Source organism: Anser anser (genome assembly GCF_964211835.1).
Source record: "Anser anser genome assembly, chromosome: 1".
Classification (NCBI taxonomy): domain Eukaryota; kingdom Metazoa; phylum Chordata; class Aves; order Anseriformes; family Anatidae; genus Anser; species Anser anser.
The window spans coordinates 70,755,258-70,775,666 of record NC_139720.1 but is presented as its reverse complement, the minus strand read 5'-3'; the positions used below and the strand labels follow the sequence as shown (position 1 = coordinate 70,775,666).

General features: G+C 35.6%; 1 protein-coding gene across 20 annotated transcripts in view; it reads left to right on the top strand.

The window, feature by feature from the left end:
- Nucleotides 1–20,409, top strand: part of CCDC91 (coiled-coil domain containing 91) — a 336,822-nt gene that overhangs the window by 207,572 nt on the left and 108,841 nt on the right. For all 20 annotated transcript variants that reach the window (XM_083819591.1, XM_083819592.1, XM_083819588.1 and 17 more), the window contains 3 exons: nt 13,861–13,953; nt 14,127–14,195; nt 15,830–16,006. In XM_083819591.1, coding sequence (XP_083675717.1) covers nt 13,861–13,953; nt 14,127–14,195; nt 15,830–16,006 — 339 coding nt within the window. The remainder of the gene's footprint in view (nt 1–13,860; nt 13,954–14,126; nt 14,196–15,829; nt 16,007–20,409) is intronic.

The window sequence follows — 20,409 nt, the reverse complement described above, 5'->3', positions numbered from 1 at the left end:
ATTAAAGTGTATATTAAGTTACGTTCAGATCACGCATTCCTATTTCGAAGTTATGATTTAACAATATTCCTCTTTTTCTCTATGTCTTCCTGAGGAAGCAGTATAAACTAGAGATACAACTGGATTATGAAGTGCTTTCATGTTTGGATGTTGTTGAAGTGGATATATTTTACTGTGGTCCTTAATTATGTTAATTGGGATATTTTCCATTTTGATTCATGTAGAAGAAGAATAAAGAAACAAGGAATATAAGTCTTTAATTTTGTACCTCAGTTGCATGTATATTCCTTTACTGTACTGGGCTACTTTTCTCCTACACTGTTAAAGATCCTGCAGTTTTCCTTTATGCAGAGTATATGATGCTGATTTTTTTGTTTGTTTGTTTTCCATACTAGCCAAAGGAGCTACTAGTGTAATTACTGAGACAAAGCAGTACAATAAGGGTCAAACATAATGGAAAGACCTCAGTTAAATATTTCTGCTGCTGGTTTCATCTGCAACTATGAAACAAATCTTAGATTTGTAGATGCAACAACACTTAAGAAGAATTAGCTCCATGTTCTTAATTCTTGTTTTCAGTCCACTGTATCAGGATGTTGGCTGTCAGTTGCATTCATGTTTGTAGCTTGATAAATAGTAGTTCAAAATCTGTTTGCTGCATAAAATATTTTGGTGGAGGATGGGGTGGCTGGGGCATGCTCAGGAAAATACTGGTTTAGCTTCAGCTTGAAAAGAAATGCTGAAAGTTCTGTCAGAATAGAAGTTCCATTTCTAGAACTCCGTTTTTTAGAGTATGAGAGTGGTCCCAAGAACAGCTTGTGGACAGGCAGAAAAATGGTGTATCAGTGGTAATGAGCTGCTAGATCGTAATAGATTCCTTACCTTCTCTAGGATGATGCATTTTGATGTGCTTTGCATAACTGTCTAGGAAGATTACCAGTAACCCCCAACTCAACAAGTTCTAAAATGTCAAGTGTAAGAACTACATGTGTTGTATAGAAAATGAACATTTGTATGCCAGAGAAAATGTTTATTTGGTTCAGCAATATAGTTCCACAATCAGAAAGTATCATTTCAAATTATTTCAAATCTTATTTTTATATCTACTAACAATATGTAGCATGTTTTTATAATAATGGATATCAATAGACTTTGTGAACAAAAGAGGTTTTGTGCTTCTTTCCAATCAAGTGGCAGTAATTTTCAAATTTACTTCACACCTGATTTTGAAAGGCATATATGCAAATTGGTATTCAGAGAATTTTGAATGTTTTAATTTTAAAGGGACCAGTAGTCATTTTTTGCAGTGAGAACAGTAGGTACTTGAATAATGCAGAAAACATGCAGACTGAAAAAATAAAGTGTGCAGTAGGCAACATCTAACTTGTTCATAAATTCCAATTATGATAGGTTTGGAAATTCTTGAGAGTGTTTTTCACATCCCCATCATTGGACATTTCTTTCAGTTCTCAGAAAGTTTATGATTTGCTGGTGTTGGAACAATCTGGAAAAGTATCAGTCATTTCCATTATGTTTTCCTCTAATTCACTTTACTCGTAACGTCTCATCCTTAAACACAGATCATCTAGGTGTATCTTTTTAGGTCTGTTTTCCCCTCATCAAGAGGGAATTTAGACTTTCTCAGAACTTTGTTTGCTGGTAATTCTTGACTATTTAAATAACAAGAGATATTTGTTAGAATCGTATTGTCAACTTGAGGTATTTACTCCTCCTGGATTATTATAATACCTTCATGATTTCTGCTTATATATATTAAAAAAAAAAAAAAAAGTGGAAAGAGTGAAAAGATCAAGAGTTTACTATTTTTGTGCTTATGTAGAGAGAATTAGATGAAAAGATCAGTAATCTGCTATTCACCGCGATGGGAAGAATTATTATTATTTTTTTTAATTTCTGAAAAAGTTTAATTTATCCTTTTTCTGTATTTTATTTTTCTAAGGCTATTGCTTAGTGTCTACCTCTGCAAAGAAAAATTATTGCTAAGATGCAAAAAAGCATATTTACTTTTTTCAAAAATTAAAATCTTTACTAGTTCTAAACTAACTTCCTTTGAATCTACCCACTGTCACAATTTAGTTAAAAGATGATTTTTCAGTCCCTTTGTACTGTTAATTCATCCAAGATACTGTTAGTCTCATCCAGAAATCTTATACAGACATTATATTCGCTAATCCAAGTTTTCAAAGCTTCCTTGGATTCATCAAATTTCAGTTGAAAGCAGCTTTTTAGGGTAATTTTTACTGTCTGCCTTTTGCTTATATGACAATTTTCCTTAAAATCTCCTCTGCTTTTTATGAATTTATCATCTACTTTTGTCAATACTGAAAAAATAGGTATTATAGTATGATTTTTCTCCTCTGTCAGCTGTAGTTTAATTTTTTTCCCCTCCCTTGCTATCTTCCATTTTTGAACATTAGTTTGATTTTTTTCCCTCCCTTGCTATCTTCCATTTTCGAACATTTTGCTGTTTATAGTGTTTGTATTTGCTGTTTGTATATTTGCTGTGTATAGTGTTTGTATTTTGTCCTCTTTTTTTTTTTTTTTTTTTATTTCCTGGTAGAGTAATTCTGCAATAACATGTACAGGCTGCAAAATGAATTGGATCACAAAAACAGAAGGGTTAGCCCTTCTAAACACTTCTCTTTCATATTTTTACAGAAGTCTCTTATCTTTGTATTCCTAGGATCCCAAGGTTTCAGGGCTTTTTAAATAGTCTATTGCTATGCATGCTTTTTGAGAACAGTGTTTTCGGTATTAGATGAGTCTGGATAGCTTCTTTATTTATAAACAGTAAAACAGAGATGCAGCAAAAGGTTTTAAACCTGACAGTGTTGTCTTGCAGTAATTTCAGCCTCTGACGTGTGTTGCTATTCAGCAAAGTGCAGAAAAATCTTAATGGAACCCTAAGTAGGAATATTAAGCTTCGTTATTTTATTATCACTGTTATAATTTTTCTTTATAATGTCATTGTTTTAACTTTTAGTAATGTTTTGCTGGTTCCTGAGCTTCCTCTTAGAAAAGTTTTGCTGCTTTGCTAGCCACTTGGACCTCAAACTGGCAAAAAGATACAGTTCAACCATCCAGTAATAAGTTATAATTTGAGGAAGTGGAAATATGTAACAGATGTTGGAATTCTTCAGACAGATTTTCCACCTTGTGCTGCCAAACACTTGGATGCCACAGATAGCGAGGACAGTGTAAGAAACCAGTTATGATTACCAGATCTTGTCATTTGATTTGGGTTTAGCTTAGCAGCAGTGAAGAAAAGGTACAATATAAAAGAATATGCTGGTAAATATGGCTGGTCTTTCTAAAAGAGCAGCAAGCTACTATTCCTGTTTTGATACAGTTGCCTTTTTCTTCAGGATAGTATTTTGAATAGGGGGTAGCAATGGATGTATTTTGATAACATTATAAAATCATGATGCTACAGCTCTGTATTTTTATGTCATCTCCCTCAAGTAGAGATAAAGGCATTTTCCCACAACCTGTGTTATTTTTTTCCTACTGCTAGATTCCTTCATGAGACTGAAATAAAATAATTTTGTGGGTTATGATGGTTTCTTGTTAAAACAGATTAACAAATCTGAATTGCTGAATTCTTAAAAAGCCCAGTCCAGTGGTTTATTATTCCCGAGGATGAATAAAGTATTGGAATGTTTGCTGTTTCTGTAGATTTTTCCCAGATCTTGAGGAACAGGAATTGTTCTATGTCCATATGTAATGAAGGTGGAAAAAAATATTAACTGTATTGGAGATGAGAGATTAAATCTTACTATGCTTGTGCTTTTTCTGTTAAACTATGACTAGAACGCACTTTCATTCAATTAAAAATTTTGGTAGTTTTTTTTTTTTTTAAACAAGAAAAATCAGTCATTCACTGTAGTGTGAATTAGTAATATGTAATTTAATAACTTAATATACTGTTTTTCAAAGTGATGTTATTACAGGAAGATTCCAAGTGTCATTTCATTACTATGTGATTTTTTTTTCATCAGATCAAAGATTTGTGAATCATAGAAGGTATAAAATATCATTGTTTTCTGCAGTGATACTGCAAACAACATAAACTTATTTATTCTCTTTCTATTCTCTTGTAATTCTATTTAGCATTTGAGTATTCACATGAACTTAAGTTGTTCTATGATTTGTTTGCAGTTTTGTTTTTGAATGGTTCCTTTCCAGAACTGGGAAAGTCATTGTACACAGATCGCCAAGTTCAGTATGGATAAATTCACTTTGTTAGCCACTATTCGTAGTTTATGTAAAAGTAGTCAGTTGAATAATCAATCTGCAGGAACATAAACTGGATGCCTACCAGTTATAGCTAAAGTATTGTGTCCTCATTGGATGAATTCCTGTGCTCCTTTCCTTTTCGATGAAAGTGTACAGAACCCAGAAAGTAACTATCCATATTTTTAGAAAACATTTCAATTAATACAAGGCACCCTATTTTCTATTTTTTCTATAATGTTGCAGTTTAGGTTTAATGGGACTATGCAGGGATCATAACTGTACCAAATTAGAATTATTTATTAATAGCATTAATGCAGAATTTTAAGTGTAAAACAACTAAAATCCTGCATTATTTCACTCACTATACACATTTATCATAATATTTACTATGTATATATTATATACCATAACACATTAGATATGTACCTGAAAGGAGAACTTCATGATTCCTGAGAAATAAATTTAGTATATAAAAATAACAAAAAAAAACCCTGACTACTTGCTATTGTGGTTAAATCTGTTTACAATGTCTTGTGACTCACATTCCAGGAAAAAAAAAAAATTTGATTTCTTTTTTACAGGAATCAAGAAAAACCACAGGACCTCTGTATATTTGAATCTACATCAAACAATTTTCATTTGGAAGTATTGCCCAGAGAACTTATTTCAGGGAGGAAAAACATAACCTATTTTTGAATGCCTTTTGTCTCAAGTTGATTTTCAAAGACTTTTCTTGACCTCTCCCTACTTTCTAGAGAGTAGGGTAGAAATGGTAGTATTTCTCTCCACTTTGGAATACCACTTTTCTAAAAGTGGTATTTTTTATTTTTATTTTTTTTTTAATTGGAAAACACTATTATATGTTGGGCCATCACATCCCACTAAAATTCTAGTCTTAAGAATTTTTGCACATCAGAATTTTACACTCTGAACCCTGTAACTCCCAGCTAAGGAATAAAAGGATGCAAATGATAGCTTTGTCAGAAAAGGGACTAGATAAGGTGACTGGGCTTTTCAGGCAAAGTGGTGCATTAATCGGCTATACTATTTGAGGTACCTAGGTTTAAGGTTTTTAGAGTTGGCTCAGTGTCTCTGCATAGCATACTGTATAGCTTACACGCACAATGTGAACATGCAACCTAGCAAACTTAGACTGTCTGAAAACTTTCATTCCATTAAAGGGGAGTTTTCATTGACATTTCTTTTGGCCTCAGTAATTCATCCACTATATTCCGAGTTCAGGACACACTCACACCCTTTTTTCCCCTCCTTTCTTCTCTATAGATGTAGCCATTACTTTTCTTCAATTTCTATTTCTGCAGTTTTCTCAGAGAATCAATAAGATATATTTCTTTAATAACAGATGGTTAATTGGATTGAAAACGCAAACATATGTAGTATTTTCTTACCTATTTTCTGGTCCATGGATTGTTGATAAACAAAGGAAAAACCTCACTTTGACTTCCGTTTAAAAACTCTAGACAGTCTCACAGTCTAGACAGATTAGGTAGTGTGTTTTTTTGTTTTGTTTTGTTTTGTTTCCCCAAAGGTAAGGCTCCATAAGTGCATATCCGTCATAACTTTACCAGGAAATCTGGAATAGAACAGATTGTTTTTCATAGGAATGTTAGTTCTGATGTGCTCATTAGCCTACTTACAGGAGACTGATCACTGTTTCTCAAATGGTTTTATTAGTTTTGTTTATTACCATTTATTACAAGTACCAGTAGACTTCCTCTTAACAGGTATGATTGCTAGGAGATCTCCAACTTAACATACAGGTAAGCCTAAGAGAAAGTGTCCTTTACAATGCCTGGAAATCCATATTCAATTAATAGCTCGGATTCGTGTCTTAGGTCGCAGTGATCTTCCTTTATTCATCTAATGTTGTCTAACAGAGAGGGGAACATGCCCGTAATTCTTAGCTGTGGAAACAAGGAAATGTTGAATGAGATTCATTCAACTTGCATCCTTCTATAGCTTTTATTCCTTATGAGAAGAGAAGGGAGTTATGAGACAAATTTGCTTAGCTACAGGCATTTATTTCAGTAATCTTTAATGCACCAATGGTCTTTATTGTTAACAGGCCTTTACTGTATTTGAACAAAAATCTACAAGCCAACTGAATGAATCTTGAACATTGTTATTTCCTGTTAGCTAAAAATACAAGAGTGTGTACAAGCTCTCAGCTGTGTATGTGCTGAAATGAAACTCACAGTTTGTGTTTTTTAACCTTCAACTCCCTTTAATAATTTCATTTGAAAGAAGATCGAGTTAGGAAGCACTGACTGTATAAAACGTTCAGTGTGGCCTTTTAGTACCAGAGTCCAAAGTCATTCTGCACACATCTAGAAAATTAATGTAATTAATGTTTCTATATAATAAGTTCTGCTTGGAAAGTATATGGATTATTTTAAAATCTTAGGTAGGAAACTAGTTGTCCGAATTTAGTGACAAGTAGTAGAGAGTTACTTATGGTAGCTTTCTCATAGCTCAGACATATTTAAAATATCAGCTTGGAATTCTATTCATACATTCATTAATCATTTACCTTGTATTACTGCTTTTTTCAAAGTCTGAAAGAATAGTGTCGTGATTCAGAGATAATTAAAATTTCCTTGATCACTGTCAGAAAAAGGAATGCATAGAAAACTTTGTTAACTATAACTTCACACACTTTCTGCTTGAGGGTCATGCATAATATAAGGAATTGTTTAAATTATTGAAAAATACCTACATACCCAAATGTGCTTCAGTAAAAAGGATTTTAGGGTGGTGCATTCTTTTATATATAATGGGTTAATAATATCACTGAGGTCATTTTACCTCATTTTAATAGGCACAGCTTTCAAGGAGATTCCATGGCTCTGTGTAAGGGTTAATACTACTGTGGGGCACAGCACTGGGAAAAAGTTCTTGATAAGTAATTAAATTACTTAGTAAATGCAAAATGGCAACTTTAATTTTGTTGTGCCTGTGCTAACTATGCTATATGGATTTTCTGGACTCTAGGCCTGTTTCAGGGAAAAGAGGTTCAAACTATTTTATTCTATGTTGTCTATTTCCAGTTACCTATTTCTTTTCATATAATTTATGTAATGTAATAGCTGAAAGTATGTTTCTCTCTGAAAAATAAAACTGGTAGGCCAAATACAAATTTTGAGGCCAAGTAACCATTTCTTCAAGATATTTCTTCAGCTCTAGTACAACAGAATTTGCTTTACTGGGTTGTATGGACAGCTGTTGCAACATTTATAATGATACATGAACTTCTGGAAGTTAAGATATGAAGGTAACCATTTATGGAGGGATTATTCCACATGAATAAACATTTACCTTATAATAGGAAAGGACATGCCAAGCTATTCACAACAGGCTTGCAATCTTGATCAAATTATAATCTACATTTCCATGAGATATAGGGAAGCTAAGTAATGTAAAAGAAGTTGCACTGAAATATGCCAGAAGTCATTATCTTATAGCATTATAAACGTACTTATAAATTGTAATACTTACCTGTAACATCTTGAAACATGAACATGAGCCGGCAGTCTGAGTATGAGCCAGCAGTGTACCCAGGTGGCCAAGAAGGCCAACGGCATCCTGGCTTGTATCAGGAATAGTGTAGCCAGCAGGATCAGGGAGGTGATCGTCCTCCTGTACTCAGCTTTGGTGAGGCCACACCTCGAGTACTGTGTTCAGTTTTGGGCCTCTCTGTACAAGAAGGGCAGTGAGGCCCTGGAACATGTCCAGAGAAGGGCTACGAAGCTGGTGAAGGGCCTGGAACACAAGTCCTGTGAGGAGCGGCTGAGGGAACTGGGGTTGTTTAGTCTGGAGAAGAGGAGGCTCAGGGGAGATCTCATTGCTCTCTATGGGTACCTGAAAGGAAGGTGTGGGGAGCTGGGGGTTGGCCTCTTCTCACAGATAACTAGCAACAGGACAAGAGGGAATGAACTCAAGTTGCACCAGGGGAGTTTTAGGTTGGAATTTTGAAGACATTTATTCTCAGAAAGAGTAGTCAGGCATTGAAACGGGTTGCCCAGGGGTGGAGTCACTGTCCCTGGGGGTGTCTAATGAAAGAATGGACCGTGTCCTTAGGGACATGATTTAGTGGGTGACATTGGTGGCAGGGAGATGATTGGACCAGATGATCATGGAGGTCTTTTCCAACATTAATGATTCTATTATTCTATGAAAAAACATGTCTATTTTTATACACAGATACCATTCTTAAAAAATTTCTGTGAATTCCATAAAGCTCAAAATGCAATGCATGTAGATTTTCTAATCTACTAAGGAAATAGGAGATCCTAAACTAAAAGTGATTATACTGTAAATGGCAGTTACAGCAGCTTTGTTATTTATTTTATCCTTACTCATTAGGCAACCTTTTTTTTTTGTAGATGTTGGTGAGGAAAAGTGGTATATTGTATTTCCCTTTCTACTTCCAAAAGAAGCATAATGATTTACATTATACTGCTGTCAACCTCTCCTTTTGCTTGGTGCACTGTCTCTCCACGGAACTGATCGAATTTGACAGATACATCCATGTAGTGTTCAACTCCTCCTTGCTATAGCAGCTGGCTGGTGTAACATTTTGCTGTTTTGTACAGATAATCTCTGGATATAGTTGTTCAACCTTCTTTGCAGCAAAGCAGATAAATTATTCCTTCAGAGACGTATTAAATATCATAACATTTGAAATTTCCATATAATAAAAGCGTTGATCCCAAATTCTGTATTTTTCAGGATTGTGGTCTACCATAGGGTTATGAAAAGTAAACTTGTGTGTAGTTAGGTTAGAGTCACACGGAAGACTGTTATAGTGAAGGTCTCTACTCCATCTGCAAGGAGAATAGACGTTAGTTGTCTCCACTTTCTGTGTAGACATCACAGAATCACAGAATCATCTAGGTTGGAAGAGACCTCCAAGATCATCTAGTCCAACCTCTGACCTAACACTAACAAGCCCTCTACTAAACCATATCACTTATCTCTAAATCTAAATGTCTTTTAAAGACCTCCAGGGATGGTGACTCAACCACTTCCCTGGGCAGCCCATTCCAATGCCTAACAACCCTTTCAGTAAAGAAGTTCTTGCTAATATCCAACCTAAAATGTTCTATATAGTATCAGTGCAAATCTCTGCATGTCGATCTGCTAGAGGGTAGGAAGGCTCTGCAGGAAGATCTGGATAGGCTAGACCAATGGGCTGAGGCCAACAGTATGAAGTTCAAGGCCAAGTGCCGGGTCCTGCACCTGGGGCACAACAACCCCAAGCAGCACTACAGGCTCAGAGATGAGTGATTAGAAAGCTGCCTGGCAGAGAAGGACCTGGGAGTATTGGTTGGTAGTCGGCTGAACATGAGCCAGCAGTGTGCTCAGGTGGCCAAGAAGGCCAACAGCATCCTGGCTTGTAAAAGAAGCAGTGTGGCCAGCAGGTCTAGGGAAGTGATTGTCCCCCTGTACTCGGCTCTGCTGAGGCCGCACCTCAAGTACTGTGTTCAGTTTTGGGCCCCTCGCTACAAGAAGGACATGGAGGTGCTTGAGCGAGTCCAGAAAAGGGCGACGAAGCTGGTGAGCAATCCGGAGAACAAGTCTTCCGAGGAGCAGCTGAGGGAGCTGGGATTGTTCAGCCTGGAGAAGAGGAGGCTCAGGGGCGACCTTATTGCACTCTATAGGTACCTTAAAGGAGGCTGTAGCGAGGTGGGGGTTGGTGTATTCTCCCACATGCCCAGTGACAGGACGAGGGGGAATGGGCTAAAGTTGCACCAGGGGAGGTTTAGGTTGGATATTAGGAAGAACTTCTTTACTGAAAGGGTCGTTAGGCATTGGAATGGGCTGCCCAGGGAAGTGGTTGAGTCACCATCCCTGGAGGTCTTTAAAAGACATTTAGATTTAGAGCTTAGTGATGTGGTTTAGTGGAAGACTTGTTAGTGTTAGGTCAGAGGTTGGACTAGGTGATCTTGGAGGTCTCTTCCAACCTAGATGATTCTGTGATTCTGTGATCGTCTCAGAACTTCCAGGTTGTATGTTTTCTTATACATACGTAAATAAAATTTCTAAAACTGCACTGAAGTTTAAAGGCTGAAAATTGTGTTCCCATGGAGAATGTTGTAAAATACACACGGAAGTTGGTCCATTATGGCAAATTGAAATAGTCTTCATATTTAACTTCATATTTAACTTCAAACTCTGATGATCAATTAAGTTGAAATTAAGCACTAACATGTGTTGCATTAGGAATTCTAATCTTGCTGAAAGTGTTGACTGCTGTTCTCTTTTAGGAATTTTTAAAATAGGTGTGATTTTCTCTAGCAAGCACTCCTTAAAGAATCTTTCTATGATTCTTAACTGAAACCAATAAAATTTAACTCTTTTAATTAACACCAGCGAACTTCGATTTGTGGCAAGTATCTGATTCAATATTTGCATGTGTTTGTCTTCTGTTATGTCATTCTTTTAAATCAATGTGAAGTAACAGATCTGTCATCTGCACAGTCAAGTGAAGAACAACAGAGATCATCTAGCTAATAAAATTAATCATTTATTTTTTCACCTTTGAGTTACTGGAAAAAAAAGTTTGTGTAAGTGCTCTGATAATTAAATATAATGTCTGAAGTCCACAAGAAAAGTTAGTTACACGTTATTTAGTATAACCAGTGAATTTCACTGCTTCTTAGACAGATGTTTTCCATTAGAATGTGTCTGCTCCATTCAGACCAATTTTAAGTAAATTCATAAGGAAATGCCTCTTTACATGTTTATCCTGGAAAGGCAGATAGGTGTTTTATTTTATAAAGCAGTCTAAAAGTTTTATATTCTATTCTTCAAATGTAAAAATATTTTCCAGAACATATTATTGCAGTTCAGTAATGTATTTCTAAGTGCCCTTAGAGACACTTAAAATTAGAAAGGAATAAAATTAATGAAACTGAAATGGCAGGTTTTTAGTAATGCTGGTGAAAGGGGTATTTGCCTTCAAAAGTGTTTATGTAGAAGTGTTATGTTCTGTGCATACAATTTTATTCATATAAATAAATGTTACACTTTATTTTTCGTGATCTTGTAAAATATTGTGTTTTATTGATGCTATACTTTCATTTTAAAGTTATAATCATCTCTTAAATAACATGTAATAAAATACACTGATTTGCTGTTAATTATCTTTTGAGAAATACATAACATCAATAATTTCCAGTAATACTTTTTAGCTCTGGAAAACAGCTTAGTTCTTATAGACAAAATGCATGTATTTCAGTTGCTTTACTTGGTTTACTGAAAAGCAGATAAATGGATTGTGTTTAGAAACAGTGACAGACTATACAGCTACATATAGACTACTGAATCACTTTATTTCAGTACTCATTCTCTCCCTGAAACCTGTTTCAGATTACAGGAAAACTAGAAGCAGCATTCACATGTGCTGTCATCCCCTGGCTTTTAAAGTACATGGTATCATGAATGGCTAAAAATATATATATATTTGATTTCTGCTATATTTATATATGAGAGGTGTAGTACAAACATAATTTAAATTCTGCAGCTGTTTAAATGAACTGTTTCAATCGTAGGATCATAGAATGGCTTGGGTTGGAAGAGACCTCAAAGACCATCCAGTTTCAACCCCACTGCCATAGGCAGGGATGTCACCCACTAGATCAGGTTGCTCAGGGCCTCATTCAGCCTGGTCTTGAACACCTCCAGGGATGGGGCATCCACAACTTCTCTGGGCAACCTGTTCCAGTGTCTCACCACCCTCTGAGTAAAGAACTTCTTCCTAACTTCCAATCTAAATCTTTCAGTTTAAAACCATTCCCCCTTGTCCTATCATTATCTACACGAGTAGAGAGTCCTTCTCCATCCTTTTTATAAGAACCCTTTAAGTATTGAAAGGCTGCAATGAGGTCTCCCCGGAGCCTTCTCTTCTCCACACTGAACATCCCCAGGTCTTACAGCCTTTCTTCATAGGAGAGGTGCTCCACTTCTCTGATAATCTTTGTAGCCCTTCTCTGGACTCGCTCTAACATGTGCACTTCTTCTTGTACTGGGGGCCCCAGAGCTAGATGCAGTACTCTAAGTGGGGCCTCATAAGGGCAGAGTAGAGGGGGACAATCACCTCCCTTGACCTGCTGGCCACCCCTCTGTTGATGCAGCCCAGAATGCAGTTGGCCTTCTGGGCTGCAAGTGCACACTGCTGGCTCTTGTTGAGCTTCTCATCTACCGGAACCCCCAGATCCCTCTCCGCAGGGCTGCTCTCAGTAGGTTCTTCTCCCAGTCTATACTCATGCCTGGGATTGCCCCATCCCAGGTGCAGCACCCTGCACTTAGACTTGTTGAATCTCATTCAGTTCACGTGGGCCCACTTCTCCAGCTTGTCCAGGTCCCTTTGGATGGCATCCCTTCCTTCTGTTGTATTATCTGCCCCACTCAGCTTGGTGTCACCTGCAGACTTGCTGAGGGTGCACTCAATCCCATCATCTATGTCATTGATGAAGATATTGAAAAGCACTGGTCCCAAGACAGACCCCTGAGGAACACTGCTTGTCACCAGCCTTCACCTGGACATAGAGCCATTGACCACTACTCTCTGGGTGCGACCTTCAACCTTATCCACTGAATGGTCCACCCTTCAAATCCATATCTCTCCAATTTAGAAATCAGGATGTCATGTGGGACTGTGTCAAAAGCCTTACAGAAGTCCAGATAGATGACATTGGTCAGTCTTCACTAGTCAACTTATCCAGTCACTCAATCATAGAAGGCCACCAGATTGGTCAGGCATCATTTACCCTTGTTGAAGCGATACTGGCTGTCTCAGATCACCTCCTGGTCTTGCATGTGCCTTAACATTGCTTCCAGGAGGATCTGTTCCATGATCTTGCCAGGAACAGAGGTGAGGCTCACCGGTCTGTAGTTCTCCAGGTCTTCCTTTCCACCCTTTTTAAAAATGGGAGTGATGTTTCCATTTTTCAGTCACTGGGGACTTCATCTGACTGCCATGACTTTTCAAATATGATGGAGAGTGGTTTGGCAGCTACATCAACCAATTCCCTCAGAACCCTGGGATGAATGTCATCTGGCCCCATAGACTTGTAGCTGTTCAGTTGCATCAGGAGGTCCTGAATCTGCTCTTTGCTTACAGCCCCCGCCTAGAAGTTCGGGTACTCGAGGGATGTGGGAAGCCTGACTGCCAGTGAAGTCTGAGGCAAAGAAGTTGTTAAGTACCACATCTTTCTCCATTTCTGTTTTTACCAGTCCTCCATCTACATTTTTCAGAGGTGGTACACTCTCCATTTTTAAATTTAAAATGTGTGATTGTTTAGACCATCCTTATAAATTTTGTAAGAAGTGTGGCTTTATGTAGTGGTTTTTTTTCAACTTCATTTCTAAGAAAATACTAGATAATCAGGAAACTAATTATCATGAGTTTCTGTTGTCATCAGATCAATTAAACTAGCACTGTATATTTCATTTAATTGAATCTAAATTTTGATATTTTTTTATAAGCAACCAGTAAACCTATGTCTCTTGGATTAATTCTTCTCATCTGTTTTTCTAGCAGACTATTGTTAAAATAATATGGATGTTTTCTCCCAGTAGCATCAGAGACTTCTTGACATTTTGGAAGCAGAGAAGGAAGTCTTATCAGAAAAGATAGAAGAAGCTTTGATGCAACAGTCGGAAAAACATAAGGTACTGCTTTTATTTACAAAAAAAGGAATCTGGTCTGCTCTGTAGAATTTGTGGGGAATGATCCTGTCACAGTTATTGACAGGAAAAGGAAGCTTTCTCAAGCAATAGACTGAAATGATTTTTAGCCACTCCTCTATTATGCATTGCAGTTTAATTTATCATAATATTCACAGGAAGTGCTGGACAAATGTTTGGATGAAGAAAGAGAAAGAAGTAAGGAAGCTGTGGCAGCTGCTATGAAGGTATCTCTTGTTAAGTAGTAAATGTTCATTTCATTGAAGATTACATATGTGTCATAAATGCCAAGTTCAGCAAGTCATTTCATAACCAGATTTGTCAAATGTTATGTTCTCATCTGTGTTTAAATGAAAGTGTAGATCTAGAAAGGATTAATACATCTGCTGTATATTATGCTTTCATAGAGATAGTCTATGTAACCTACTTTCTTCTATTTAAGTTAGCCTCTGAATTTATTTATTACAAGTCAGAATGTTGCAGTTCAGTTGTTGGTGTTACCTAAATATCTGTTTTCATGGTCTTTCAATTAACAACATCAATATCTCTTCATTTGAAGAACTAGGTGGAAGAGTCAATTGATGATCTTAAGACAGTTAGCATTGTGCCTTATTTAACTTCTGTTAAATATGGTGATTTTCAATGAGGATAGATATTTGAAATCACCTGGAAATATGAACATTTCAACAAACTATGTTTAATTTCTAATACTGGTATAGAATCCAGTATAAAATTTCGGTTGTTTGTAATGATCTGGGAAAATGAGCAATGTATGTTAGCTAGCACAGTTGGTTAGGCTATAGTAAAATGTCATGTGTATCTTCATATGTGGTATACACACGCTGTCTGAGCACCTCTCTGAATAACATTCAGTAACACAAAAACCATATATTAGGTGATTGATATCTAGGGGAAAAATGTGTGTATAATAAAATATCTTAATAGGGCCTTTTTATTTTTGCTTACATTTTTATTATATTTTATAAATGTCAAACAAAGAAAAAAAAAAACAGGTTCCAATGAACTACAAGAAACCATTTTATTAGTAAGTGTAGGTATTTGAGGAACCCAATATTTATTGCCATTTATAACTTTACTTGAGTAGTTCCAAGATCACCACCAAAGGACATTGCACTGACCTATAAGCTCATTAAAATGTGGAAGGGGGTTTCCAGCCAATGTTTGTTTTGACCTTCAGCCTGACATTATTTATTTGTAGATGTTATGCAATGACATATTGTCTTTCTGATAAATATATTTGCGAATGGTTCAGCACATATAGAGCTGTGCATTGTCCTTGTTACTTCAGATTCAATATGCTTCTTCTGAAGATTTCATGTAATGTTTGAATATAAACATTGGAAAAAAAAAAAAAAGATGAACAGTGTTTCTTTTAGCTTGTGTAGCTAAGGAGCTTTGGGATGGAAGACATATTTAAGTATGTTTTGGATACTTTGACAAAGACAGTGTTCAGGCTGTGTTTGGACTTCGTTAAATACTTGGAGATAAGAGCCTCCTGTAGGAGGTCCATGACGTGCGATTAAATATCACCTACACTAACATGGTTTCTGCTCCATGATTTTTGTGTTCACATTAATCAAGCTAATTATGATACAGTGTATTCACTAGGTGGGGATTTAAGATCTGTGCTTGCAACTCTTTAATTCCGTAACTGCCAAGTCATTGTCCAGTGGTAATACCTGCTTAGTAGCACTGTAAGATAGACATAAGTTCATAGTTTAGAAGTATAAATATTTGTCTCATGTCTTGCCAACTCATTAATCTCACTAAAAGAAGTCATACATATGAGTTTTGCACCCATGTTGGCTATTTTCATCATTTATTTCTGCTTCTTTTGAAGGCTGAAAAAAAAATAGTGCAGGAGGCTGTTCTGAAAGCAGTAGAGGAGGAAAGGAGAAATATGGAGAAGATTCATGAAGAAGAAAGAAAAATGTGGGAAACAGAACGTGACAGACATAAAGAGAAAATTGCCCAGGCTGTTCAAGAAGCAATGCAAGAGCAAAGAAAACATAATCAAGTTAGTACATTTTGGACCTGTTCAGTGTGCTTAATGTCTTTGTAATGTTGTGGTAGTATTTCTTGATAAGTTATTTATCACTGCACCTTTGTGATATTTGAAATGCACTGCAATCTTCTTGGTTTACCTTCATCTAGACTGCGTATGGAGAGAATTTGGCACATTCAGAAAATTAACTACTGTGACCTTTTCAGGCGTGTGTATTGAAATGAGATTAATTGTGCACTGTAAATGCCTGTTCTTCTCCACTGACTTCAAAAAGAGCTCAAGACAACTAGCTCAGATACTGGCACCTACATTGTAGATGGTTTATGTGACTTTTGTATATATATGGAAAAGAAGTTACGTCTATTCCTTATTATCATGGAATTCCATTGTCTCAGAAAAAGAAGTTTTTCTAAGACAAAAAAATTGAGCAGGTACAAAATAAAGAGGGTTATCAAAATTGGAAACCTAAAACATTAACGAGCCAGAAGTGTTTCTAGAGTTATTTCTTAGAGAGGTGCTACTATAGGGACAATTGTATATCACAACACAAATTAAGAAAGACATTCCCTCTCAATTGCCAGTATTGTATTTAACTGGACATCAGGAATTACAAATTAAGTATATTACAATAGCAGCTAAATTACTCTTCCAAAAGTTAATTTTGTAGTCTCTGCTGTTGGAAATATTTGGGGGAACAGTCTGTTTTGTTGGTGGCCTACTTGTTGAAAATTCTTCAGACATACTGAAGATATTGAAACATATTAAAGATATGTTTCATCCAGATGTTAGAATTATATGTTGCTGTATTTTTTAATTAACAAGGTCTCCTGAATAACAACAACAACAACTAGTTTTGAATTTGAAGTAAATAGAAGTAAAATAGCATATCATACTCTTTGGAAACAGATCCCTTTCCAGTATTTAACAGAACTTTACATTTCCCTTTCAAGTATTTAACAGAAATATTCATCTCATACCTAACTAAATTCAGCAAGTTATCCTTTGGTGCAAAGCTGTTATTATACTCTGCATCTGTGTTGCTTACATTTCTAGTGTAAATAAAATGACTTTACTTTGTATGTAGCCGGTTTAGTTTTTTGCATGTAAAGTTATCAACAGATAAGATGTCAGTTTTCAAGGTAGTAATTTAGCTATAATGATAATCCTTCAAGCACTCAAGCTCTTTACAACAAAAAGATAAGCAGGTGACTTCAAAGCTAAATTTAAACTAAGAAACATTGCTCATGGTTTTGTTACAATAGGAATCATTTAGACTACCCAGAATAAGAATCGTTAACAGTAGTGTAGAGGAGCTGTTAACAGAAAGTCTCCCTTATGAGCAATAAAGTAGTTGTGTACTACAGTAAAGAAAAAGACTGCAGTTTTATAGCATGTGGAACTTGAAGAGATTAATTAAGAATGTGCTATTAATTTCATGTGCTGTTTAGTGATGTCCCTAAGGCAGATAATTCTGTGTCCTGTAATTCACTGTGGAAATCTGTGTGTCTTGAACAAAACCCACTGTCTATAGCATAAGAAGTTTAAGGAGAGTTCTGAGGTATCCTGAACATTTTTGGGTGAATGGGTCCCATGGCTGGTTGTGTGAGGTCAGCCAAGGATCTATTTTTATGGATTTGGGGAGCATGTAAAATGTCTTGAGGATGGGAGAGTGGAGGAATAAGTTAATGTAGTGACTCAGGCTAGGTTTATATTCCCTGTGGAATGTTCTGCTGGACTTTCTTCTTGTTTTTGATATGCCTTTAAAGTTATCACAGGGCAGGATAATGTTAGTAATTTAGTATGGATTAATGCATTCTTTCAGATAAAATCTTAAGTATACTGTGATAACACTGCTTTTCTGAGGAAGAAATTCAGGCCCTCAAAAGGGCAGTTTTTTTCAGATTAGGATGCTAGCTGATCAAATGATTGATGGTATTGGAGTATTGGAGTATAATGTTCTTATTATGATGCTGAGTTATTGGAGAATGTTGTGATTAATTCTCCCTTACTAAATATCTTGCTCTTGATGTAGCATTAGTTAATTCAATTTTTTAATACTGAGTAGCTCTGACAACTTTGACAGTAACAGGAATGATTTCTCTTAGTTACAATATATGATTATTTCTCCTTTGAACTAGGTTCATTTTTCAAATACCTGATCTGAATACATTAACTTAAGTAAAATGCAGATTTTTCTTGAGATTTCCAAAGTTCTCTCATATAAAAATACAGTGTGTTTGAAGTTAAGCTCTTTAATCTCTGATTAATGAGTGCAAGTTCTTTAGGGAGGATGGTCTTTCACATAGAATGTTGTTTCTTACAAAAATTTTCTTGTTACCTCTACCAAGAAATGGCTTGCCTTCTTCTGTCATTACTCTTATAAACATACTACAGCTACTAGAGATCTGTAAATCTGACAACAAATGTCCTACAAAGCTAATGTGAAAAATCCTAAGGTGTCAGATGTGACTTTGGTTTAGTGCTGAAAAACACTTGGAACTACAGACAAGCAGTTTGTCTGCTGACATTTTCTTTTTAAGCCTTGTACTCAACATATTTACACTTTTTCCTTAAGATTTTTCTTTCAAGAGGTATAACTGAGCTATTCACTTTCTTGCAATTATTGTTTAAAAAACATAATCTGTCAAGTCAGCTCTGTAATTGCCAGGAGTAAAACATAGTCTAACATTTTGGACAATGAAATGTAAAATTGTGGTAATATAACACTTGCCTCATTTGATTCTTCATGCTCTGTTGTATAATTCTTTGTGCTTCCTGCTTCAGATTTGTCACCAGATACTATTATTATGTTTAGTACCAAGTAATGAAACAATTGAGTTTAGATGAATGCAAGTGAACATGCAAAACAATCTCTCCTTTTGGTATTAAGCATGTAAAAATAGCTTTAGGAACATTACTGTTATTTCAAGAAAGAAAATGTTTTCTCACCAATGCATGAGTTTGGAACTCTGGAGAAATCGAGCAAGAAAAGAGAAGTCTGACTTGTTTTTAAGAAAACCATCTCCTCTTAGTTTATCTTTTTTCAAATTATCACCAAAGGGAAGAATCTATATGTGAGAAAGAAAAGATATATTTATATTTACAAGTCTGTCTTTTTCTTTTTTTTTTTTTTTTTTGGTTTTATATCACATTAATACTTTTGTCCCAGAAACCTAGATTAAAATTGAATTTTATTCTGTTGCAAGTTGGCTTTACTGATTTGAACAGCAACAACAAAAATATTAATCAAGCATAGTATTAAAGAAGAGGAATTTTCCTTTGCTAATGCTGTATGTCTGCAAAATTGAAAGAGAAAGACCAGAAAGGGTCATGTAGGCTTCTGCAAATAAGTGAGACAGAATAGCTTCCAGTCATGACAGACACAAGTAACTCTAGGAATGCATAATGAAAAAAATCGAGGGCATGCAAAATTTGATAGTTATCTTCGAAAATAAAACCCATGTTAGAATCTGTGTGGTCAAATTATATCAATATTAAGTGTTTTGTTACCAAATATGCAAAGTAAAGGTAAAATTACAGTGAAAATAGCAACTAAGACATTCTTAGTTAACATTTCAGATTGATAGAACAACTTTGGCATAATGTCTTCTCCTTTTTAAAAGAAATTAGAGGATTAAAATTTCATGAATATATTAGTTTTTATGAAAGCTTTGACTGTTTCAGTGGCTTGAGGTCTTTATTTGGAGATCTGGTGTTTTTATAATAAATTGAAGATACTATTCCTTGAAGCCTTGTAACTCTGAAGGGATAAATGAGAATATTACATCACCAAGGAAATGGCCAAAGTTTTTTCTAGAATACTGTCTCCAGAGGCTGTAAGGAAAGTCCGTAAACCTGTTTCCTTTTGGTTGAGATTGGCAGCACCTGCAGGTTTTATACATGTGTTATCCAGGTGCTTAGTGCTTTTAGAAAAGATATCTTGTTTTTATTCAGAAGATGGTTCTCAGGTTTGAGGAGGGTGGGATTACATTTTAAATTGGGGAGAATAAGCTTTCATTGTTGAGAGAAGCAAGTAGTCTTTTAATTAAAGATAACATGCATTTGCACAGTTACTTCATGATCCTTTTACAGCACATTAGAAATCATTACAGGTGAGAAGTACATATGTTTAGCAGACTAAATGTAGGCTGGAATGTCTTCAGTATTTTTATTCTATTTTTGATATGTTGTACATTTGTTTTTTTTTTTTTTGGTTGGTTGGTTGGTTGGTTTGGGGGTTTTTGTTTTGTTTTGTTTTTCCAATGGTAACTTCCCTGCAGGGAGGGTTTAATCTATCTAGTTGTTCTCTGTGTCAAGAGGAATGCTTGAAATAGAAAATTCTCCCACTAGAATATATTATCTAGAATACTTTTTTGAATAAAGCAGTGGTTGCCCTGTAGATATAGAGAATCTAT